This window comes from Ornithorhynchus anatinus, chromosome 3 (genome assembly GCF_004115215.2).
Source record: "Ornithorhynchus anatinus isolate Pmale09 chromosome 3, mOrnAna1.pri.v4, whole genome shotgun sequence".
NCBI lineage: Eukaryota > Metazoa > Chordata > Mammalia > Monotremata > Ornithorhynchidae > Ornithorhynchus > Ornithorhynchus anatinus.
In genome coordinates, this window is record NC_041730.1 from 20,142,255 (window position 1) to 20,151,954 (window position 9,700).

The 9,700-nt window shown below is 39.2% G+C and overlaps 2 protein-coding genes across 2 annotated transcripts; one reads left to right on the forward strand and one right to left on the reverse strand.

Moving 5' to 3' along the window:
* Positions 1-841: 841 nt before the first annotated feature.
* LOC100680868 (olfactory receptor 478-like) lies at positions 842-1,783 on the reverse strand. The gene has a single exon (XM_007666568.2). The coding sequence runs from the start codon at positions 1,778-1,780 to the stop codon at positions 842-844; it is 939 nt and encodes a 312-aa protein (XP_007664758.1). The 5' UTR covers positions 1,781-1,783.
* A 1,387-nt stretch (positions 1,784-3,170) lies between these two features.
* LOC100082262 (putative olfactory receptor 8G2) lies at positions 3,171-7,326 on the forward strand. The gene is made up of 3 exons (XM_016227213.2): positions 3,171-3,200; positions 4,568-5,405; positions 7,265-7,326. Exons 1-3 carry the CDS (start codon positions 3,171-3,173, stop codon positions 7,324-7,326), a joined length of 930 nt encoding a protein of 309 aa, XP_016082699.2.
* Positions 7,327-9,700: the final 2,374 nt, after the last annotated feature.

Sequence of the window (9,700 nt, forward strand, 5' to 3'; positions counted from 1 at the left end):
CAGGAAAAATGAAGGCATAGAAGGAATTTCATTTAAGTCTATATATTTCTGTGGACTGTGGGCAAGGGAATATGAAACTGCTCACCGGATCTTATAGCATCAAGATGAGGGGATAACCTTCAAACTTGAATGTGGGTAGTTCAAAACAAAGACAATAAACATTTCCTCACCAACATGATGGTGAGTATAAGGAAATGCTTATAATAGGAAGTTGACTTAGACCCACAATATCAGCTGGTTATTGAGAAATTTGTGAAAAATTAGAGATGAGTGACGCATAACAGGGGAAAAATTTAGGGATGTTTAATGGTTCATTTCTAAAAGTAATGGTGATGGTCAAAGTAGGTAATCTTCACATGTAAGCTAGTTATGGGCAGGGAATACATCCATTATTTCTCTTGTGTTGAACTCTCCTAAACACTTAGTACAGAGCACATACTAAGCATATAATAAGCGCTCAGTAAATACTATTGATCGATTGTTTAATGGACCCTCCATTAAGGATACACATGGAGACAGGGCACAAAGCTGGATGGAGCAGTAACCTAACACAAACCAGCATTCTTTAAAGTTTTTTCATTGCTGCCTCTTGAATGAGTCTTTGCGTGTATGGTTATTATTATGATCATTATTTATATGCTTCTATTTTCTCCTCAGCACATTTGTTTGACATATTAAAATGACATCTAACATACACCTATATATAAATTAAAATTGGAATTTGCCATGATCTAACTCAGTTCCCATAAAGGGAATTCAGAGTTGATAAGAGACATAAAATATGGCATGTCACACAGTCCATACTAACCCATTTCTGTCAGCAGAGCATCCTTATCCAGTTTTACCAAGAACTAGCATTCTTGCCCATTATCTTCATCAGGGCCCTCTTCACATCCTTGTTCCTCAGTGTATAGATTAGGGGGTTCAGCATGGGGATCACCACTGTGTAGAACAGAGAAACAATTTTATTCTGCTCCAAGGAGCGGCTGGAGCTGGGCTGCACATAAGTGAAGGTGATGGTTCCGTAGTATAGAATAACGGCAGTCAGGTGGGAGGCGCAGGTAGAGAAAGCTTTCTGTCTCCCGTCGCTTGCCTGGATCCTCATGATGGCACAGAGGATGTATACATAAGAGATGATTATGGTGGGGACAGTGCTTAATATTATGATGGCAGCAGAGATGGAAGAAAGAGTTTGAATGAGGTGAATATCAGAACAGGAAATTTCCATTAATGGTGGGAAATCACAGAAAAAATGATCAATTTCATCAGGTCCACAGAAGACTAAATTGAAAACAAAAGTGGTAAATACCAGAGCATTTAAGCAACCCCCTACATAGGAAACAGTTATGAGCTGGACACAGACCCTATTGGACATAGAGATCGCATAGAACAGGGGATTGCAGATGGCCACATATCGGTCATATGCCATCATGGCCAGTAAGATGCCCTCTGAAGTCCCAAAAGCAAAAGCAGAGCACAGTTGAGCAGCACAGCCAGCATAGGATATTGTATCTCTCCCCACTAGGAAGCCCTTGAGCATCTCTGGTGTGACACTAGTCGAGTACCAAATGTCAATGAAAGCCAAGTGGCTCAGAAAAAGATACATTGGAGTGTGAAGTTGGGAACTGACTCTGATTAACATGATAATACAGAGATTGCCCATTATAGTGACAGAATAAACCAGGAGAAAGATCAAAAAGAAGATGAGACGAAGAATGGGATCATCAGTTAATCCCAAAATAAGGAACTCTGACACAGAAGTGAAGTTTCCTTCAGCCATTTTCTCAAGTTGATGTACCTGTGTTTGAAAAAAAAAGAGGATTTCGAAGCAAGAACTAAAGAAGACTCTGAGCTAAGTTTGAGCAAATTCTTTTTATGAAGGACACACAATTTTTTTCTCACTATCTTCAGGGTCTTGCTCATCTGTCTGTTCAGCATAAATTTGCACATAACTTCCAGAAATCTTAATTCCAAATATCCAAATAATAATTTATTATAAACTGCTAGTGAATTTTATAATTTGCTAGAATTCTGATAAATTGTTATTAACTCAGTAATAAATCTTTCTCCTTTCTCTTCCTTAGGCTTCCATTTTCCCTGGATGAGCAGCTCTTGTGGGATTGATTTTCATTCTCTCAATGAAATATTGAAATACTTACATGATTTCAGATGAATTGATGGAAGTACCTCCGCTTTTTGATCATTTAGTCTCAAATATCTTACAGTGACAAAAAAAGTCTGCAAATTAAAGCTCTATCAAATACTTTCAGTATAGAACATTTTCAAAATGTTCTCTTGGAATCGTGATGTGTGAGCAGAAAAGATCCATAGTTTCTCCTGAACTGATTTGCTAAAAACATCCTAAACAAGGCTTTCATATTTGGACACCAATTTGCAATTCACTAGATAGATAAGGATATGGGAATTTGGGCTATTTTTGTTCAAATGAGTGTAAGCCCTTGGGGTTTGATTACCCAGGCTTTCCTTTAGTCTCCTCCCTGTAACTCTCAAGAGCATCGCAATGATGCTCAGAGGATAAACACAACCTCTCTCCGTTATCTTCTTTATTCCCCTTCCAATGGGATGAGTGTATATATTTGGGGTGGGGTGGAGGCAGTGATTGGGATTTATAGATCTGCTTATAGAACTATAAAAGTACCTGAACACAAGAAACTTGAGCTGAGACTGTAAAAAGATCCTCCGATCTCATTTGCTCAGTGATCACCTCCAAAACAAGATAAAAGTGAGTTTCTATGAAATATCATTCAGGTGAGTTTAGGGACATCCTTTCACGTTTTAAAGAAGCAGCATGGCACGGTGGATAGAGCACGGGCCTGGGAGTCAAGAGTTGTAATCCCAGTTTCACCACTTGTCTGCTGTGTAACCTTGAGCAAGTCACTTTACTTCTCTGTGCCTCAGTTACTTCATCTGTAAAATGGGGATTGAGATTGTGAACTCCACATGGGATGGGGACTGTGTCCAACCCAAATTGCTTGTATCCACCTCAGTGCTTCGTACAGTGCCTGGCAAATAGTAAGTGCTTAACACCACTTATAGCAATTATAATTATAGTAATTATAGTAATACCATAATTATCATTTTAAAATGTCAGAGCTGTTATGGTTATAGATTAGCATATCAATCAGCTCAATTACCTCAAATGTTGAAGCATGTGTAAATTCAATTCTCCAGGATTGCAGGTGAGTAAAGTGGTTCTAAACATATAGATCATCCCCTTTCTCATGCAAGTACCATGGACCTTAATTAACAGTCTCTTCAGAATGGGGGGAGGGGCAAATCAAACTCTGGCTGGTTTCAGCTAGACAAATCAAATTATGTGAATGAAAAGTCAGTGTGACTCTGTCAGTTCAGCAAGTGTAAGGTCAGCCTAAAACAGGAGGGGAAAGGAGGAAGAATAAGGTGTCATGTTGGGAAACATAGCTGCTTCCCTCCTTAAACTCATTTCTTCTCAGTCCATCTCATAACTGTGATTCAGCTGTGCACTGGAAGGATTGTCAAGAGGAGAGTGAAGTGGCTCAATATTTTCTTGGGGTTCCAGCAGTCAATACCAAATGGGATGCGATATAGACAGGACCCATCACCTAAAACCTGAACAGAGGTTGTTTACTACTTGGATGATGACTTTTCAGAACCTTTTCTGCCTAATAATAATGCTGATTAAGGTATTTAATAAGTGCTCAGTGTGTGCCAAGCCCTGACACTAAAGCCCTGGGGTAGATACAGAATAATCAGATCATGCTCTGTCCCCATCCCACATGGGGTTCACAGTCTAAGAGGGAAGGTGAAAAATTAATTTTTAAATGGATATTTTATACCCATTTTACAGATGAGAAAACTGAGGTACAAATAGTGCCTTCCCTCCAAAAAAAGTGTTTGGGAGTTAAATCTAATGTCCTAATGAAGGAGTTTTTATTTAATCTTATCCAAACTTGGGTGTTTCCCTTATATGAGAATACTGCATGAATGGGCATGAAAAAGCTCTTTTGGTGCTTTATAATAATAATGATGGTATTTGTTAAGCACTTACTATGTGCCAAGCACTGTTCTAAGTGCTTGATTTGATTTTGGTTCACCCATTAGGATATTATTTTTTTTTTCCTGTGGGCTAACCTTCCTACATACACTTAACTCCAAGAAACAATATCAGGTGAACTTCAATGATCTCTTCATTAGTAAGATCAAATCTATGATCTCCTTTTGCACCACAGTATTATTTGAAGAAAGGCATTAGGAAAGTATAAACTATCACTGATTTACTATTGAGATCATTAAAATTCCAAACATTTTTGAATTTTTTTGTCATATATTGGGTACTTACTGTGTGCAGAACACTGTTCTAAGCACTTTGGAAAGTGCAGTACAATAAAAATAATCACATGCCTGCTATATCATTTAAATAATGGTATTTATCATACACTGTACTAAGTACTTCCATATATACTGTAATTGTTCCCATGCCATGAAAGTAGGAAGACAGCAATTATGATATTGAATCAGTTGAGCTTTAACTTCTTTTCTAACTCCAGCATATTTTTACATTCCCCAGATATCCGAGCCTTCAAAGATGGATCTCTGGAAAAACCACACTTCAGCGACAGAATTCATCCTTTCTGGATTCTCAAGTTACTCAGATGTACAGGGCACTCTCTTCATGGCATTTCTTGTTGTCTATGTTTTTACTCTGCTTGGGAACCTTGGGATGATCATACTAATCAGGAAAGATTCCCAACTTCACCTCCCTATGTATTTTTTCATCAGCAACTTGTCCTTCATTGACCTTTGCTGCTCTTCTAACATTACACCCAACATGCTGGTTAACTGCCTTGCAGAAAGAAAGGTCATCTCTTACTCTGGTTGTGTTACACAATTGTGTCTCTTTGCTGCCTTTGTAACCATAGAATGTTATCTTTTGGCTATAATGGCATATGATCGTTACTTAGCAGTCTGCAATCCCCTTCTTTATCCCACAATCATGTCCCAGCATCTGTGTTTAGAGTTAATCATTGGGTCCTATGTAGCCGGAATATTAAATTCCACTCTACAGACATTTTCTGTCTTTCGACTGTCTTTCTGTAGTTCAAATGTCATCCACCACTTTTTCTGTGATATTCCAAAGCTGTTGAAGCTCTCCTGTTCTAGTACTTTCCTTTCAGAAATTCTGTCATCTTTCTTCAGTGTGGTGGTAACGATGAGTACAATTGTACCAATTCTTGCTTCCTATATTTTGATCCTCTCCTCCATCCTGAAAATTCAGTCTCTTGATGGGCGATTCAAAGCCTTTTCTACTTGTGCTTCCCACCTTACAGCTGTCTCTTTATTTTATGGGACTGGAATATTCGTCTATGTCCAACCCATGTTGAATTCAGCAGTGGATACAGACCAAGGTATATCTATTTTTTATACTGTGGTGATCCCAATGCTGAACCCGATGATATACAGTCTAAGAAATAAGGTGGTAAGAAGTGCCTGGCAGAAGATGTTTGTCACAGAAAAACAGTACAGAGAAAGGCAACTGTGATCAATTCTATAGAGTTGCCATGTAATACCGTTACTCAAATCATCATTAGAATGGTGATCATCCAACTTATCTTGTCCCTAATTGAGAATATGATTCTAGATCTGTATACGGTCACTGAGATGGTCTACCAAGGCAAAGCAAAATGGCAAAAGGTGAATAATCATCCATATAATAATAATAATAACAGTAATAGTATCTGTTAATCACTGTTCTAAGCCCTGAGGTAGATACAAGAAAATCAGGTTAGACACAGCCCCTCTACCACATAGGGCTCACAATTTTAATCCCCATTTTCCAGATGAGGGAATTGAGGCACAGAGACATTAACTGACTTGCCAAAGGTCACACAATAGACAATGAATGCAGGGAGCTGATCTTGTAAACTCCTTGATGGCAGGGATCGTGTCTAACAAGTCTATTCTGTTGCACTTTCCCAAGTGCTTAGTACAATGTTCTGCACAAGGTAAACACTCAAATGCTATTGGTTGACTGATTAATTGATTAAATCAACTTAATTCCAAAATATCAGGTTCACCAGCTGGACATTTGCTTGGGATATATAGCTAACTGGCTCAGTTGTTCACTTCATTTTTCTAGATAGTTTTGACACAGTCCTGCACTAATGACAAACAGAATGAAACATTTTAATGAGTCATTGCAACCGTCCTTTAAGGTGACTCTCTAAAGTCAAATAAACTCTAAGCAAATACTATTATTACTATTATTGTTAATAATAATCATAATTCTCTGCCCAGTTTTCCTAAGGTATGGCAGATTTACAAAATCCCATCTTGTTTCTAGTGCCTGGAGAAATTTCTATCCATCGCAAACAGGAGAGTAACTCTACAAGATGCAGAATTCTGTTGCCTACTCCAACTAATCAATAAAAAAATAAAACTTACTCTGAGCAGAACACCATTTTAAAGGTGTGAGGGAATACAACAGAGCATTCCCACAGTCCCTACCCTCAAGGATTGTACAATATACCCCAATTCACAGAACCCTGAAACAAGGTACAGTCCAGAAGTAGAAAAGTTCTCAAACACAGTAGGGGTTCAACCCCCAGTTCATTTGGGTTTAAAGTTAGTCACTGAGCCCTGGGTAGCTCAGATGATAGATTCAACAATACAACACATTTTCTATATTTTAATTGCGTTTCTGTATTTCCAATGTCATCCACCTCTCTTTCCGTGATATTCCAATGATGTTAAAACTCCCCTGCTTTGGCACTTTCTTTTCAGAAAATCTGTCATATGGGAAAGTCACTTTATTTTCCTGGGCCCCAGTTTCCTTATCTTTAAATGGGGATTAAATACCTGTTCTCCCTTCCCCTTAGCCTTTGAGCCCCACTTGGGTAGGAACTGTGCCTGACCTGAATATCTTGTCGCTACCCCAGCACTTAGAATAGTGCTCAGCTCATAGCCGGTGTTTAATGAATATCACAATTTTGATTATCCAGTGATTTTCCTTATGTCCCTTTGGAACATGAGGAACAGTCTCCCTTTGTTTATTTCCAGTGCAGGAAAAGAAATCCCAAGTGTCTAGGTACTAGCACTCGGCACACTGTAAGCATTCAATAAATTATGACTGATAATGAAGTAGGAAGGCTGAGGAGGAAAACTCTTTGAACTTCCATCTTTTTGGAAAGTGCATTGCAAATACTGTTCTGAATATTGAAGGGAGAGTAGACCATTCACCAGTAATCATTTCTGACCTTTTTCTCAGGTTCATCTAATGGCCACGTCTACCACCAGGAGACCATTTCTATGATCTACATTCCACCGTAAAGCAAAACCTAGAAAGGCTAACATTCTGCAACAGATAAACAAATAATACATTTGCTTGAAATCAAAGTAAATCACTTCAACTGAACATGAAGCAAATGAGGTTACTTGCTTCCTCAACACACAGCCAGCCAACCCTAGTCACAGCTAAGTGTGACTAGTGGATAAAGCATGGGTCCGGGAGTCAGAAGGACCTGGGTTCCAATCCTGACTCTGCCACTTATCGGCTGTGTGACCTTGAGCAAATTACTTAATTTCTCTGTGCCTCAGTTCCATCATCTGCAAAATGGGGATTAAGATTGGTAGACCTCTATGGGACATTGCCTGGGCCCAACCTGATTAAGCTACACCAGTTTTTATTACAGTGTCTAGTACATAAGAAGTGCTTAACAAATAACCATTCAAAAAAGAGCCAGAACACACTCATACAGAGAGAATAATATTGTACATGTTTGCCCATTTCCTTCATTAAAATGCATGGATTTAAACTGCAGGTTCTTTGTCTTTGACTTGTTTTCTTGCTCTGAGTCTATTACTTTGCAAACACTCCACCCAAAATGAATAGAGGCGATAAACCCATTTGTAAATGAGATTTGCTTTTCCTGTGCTAATGAAAAGGGTGTACTGAAGTTATCTATATATAAACAAAGGGAAATTAACCCTGGTTGACCCTCAGGTTTCTTTACACAACGGGATTAGGACCAGATCGGGTTGAATTGGAGATCATTTCTTCTTGCAACGGGTAAGGAGCTCGCCTATTTAAAGTGTCAACTTCAGGATGTACTCAAAGGAAAGGTGTTAGCCTATCCAGAATGCCTTGCAACACGGCAGTAACAGAATAGCTAATTCATAAACTAAATTTTTCCAAATGTTTAGCAAATTTCCCTGATCATAAAATAGGAGGAAAAGATGGGGAATCAATACTTCCTGACCACTAAGGGTTATTTAGTACTCAGAATATTGCCAAGTGTATTGAAGCTCTTTCAACAATCCTAGCATTTAAAATGATAGGTAAGAACTGAACTGAAACAATTATCCTGGGCATTCAGGTCAAAAATTCTACTACTGAACTAGTTACCTGAGTTAAAAGGATCAGATACGAATGTTCACAAAGGCCAGTCATCTTAGGGAATTTATGCATGACAGAATCCTTAATGGAGTTGCCATATGTCCATTACTGATGGAACTGCAGAGTTCTGACCCCACAGAACAGGGAGTGTGGTGCCCTGTCCAAGCCCAAGTCCAAATTTTGAAGTAGCCCAGGTAAACCTGGGCAGCCTCAAGGAAATTTCTCAGGGGAACAAATCCTCAGAACTGCTGGATTGGACATGGCTCCAGATTTGGGAATACCCATAGTACTGAGGAAATTCACTCTCCCCCTTGGGATTCCAAGACGTTCCAATGAAAAGACCCAAGTTTCTAGCTCTACCTGGACTTCTCTAGGGCCCCATCGCCATCAAACCCCCAGTCTCCCAGCTCGTAGGAGTCCAGAGGGACCAAAATCCATCTCAGGTTCCCAGGAGGAGCCTGAAACGGAGAGTCACACTTAGTGTAGGGGATAATCCTCAGCACCAGGGATTACTGTGAAAAGAAGTCACCACTCTAAACTCTGAGACATTATAGGAAGAACAAATTTCTACAAGGTTGAGAAAGTCTCTGCAGTGCTGGTCAGCTGCTTAATTTGGGAAGTTAGCAATACAGTTCTTTATCCTGTCACTGGCCCAGTGGTATGCTCATACTAATAATAGTATGTGTTAGAAGCTTTCTGCATTCATTCATTCATTCATTCATTCAATAGTGCTTATTGAGCGCTTACTATGTGCAGAGCACTGTACTAAGAGCTTGAAATGTACAATTCGGCAACAGATAAAGGCAATCCCTGCCCAACAACGGGCTCCCAGTCTAAACGGGGGAGACAGACAACAAAATAGAACAAGGCAAGTAGTCTAGCATCAATATCATCAAGATAAATAGAATCATAGATATATATACATCATTAATAAAATCAATAGAGTAATAAATAATACATATGAAGCACTGGGGTAGATACCAAGTGGGTAGAGCACAGGCCTGGGCAGTCAGAAGGACCCGAGTTCTAATCCTAGCTCTACCATTTGTCTGTTGTGTGACCTTGGGTGAGTCACTTCATTTCTCTGTGCCTCAGTTATCTCATCTGTAAAATGGGGATTAAGACTGGGAGCCCCATGTAGAACAGGGACTGTGTTCAACCCGATTTGCTTGTATCCATCCCAGCACTTAGTACAGTGCCTGGCACATAGTAAGCACTTCTTAACAAATACTACAGTTGTTATTTTTATTATTAGGTCAAACACAGTTTCTGCTTCAAAAGGGATCACAGTCGAAGTAGGAAGGAGAA

Bases quoted from the DNA above. Each gene is read 5' to 3' on its own strand.
- LOC100680868 (XM_007666568.2), bottom strand. From the start codon at position 1,780: ATGGCTGAAGGAAACTTCACTTCTGTGTCAGAGTTCCTTATTTTGGGA.
- LOC100082262 (XM_016227213.2), top strand. From the start codon at position 3,171: ATGTGTAAATTCAATTCTCCAGGATTGCAG. The intron at 3,201-4,567 runs GTGAGTAAAGTG...TACATTCCCCAG, and splicing joins TCAATTCTCCAGGATTGCAG to ATATCCGAGCCTTCAAAGAT. The intron at 5,406-7,264 runs GTATATCTATTT...CCTTTTTCTCAG, and splicing joins AGCAGTGGATACAGACCAAG to GTTCATCTAATGGCCACGTC.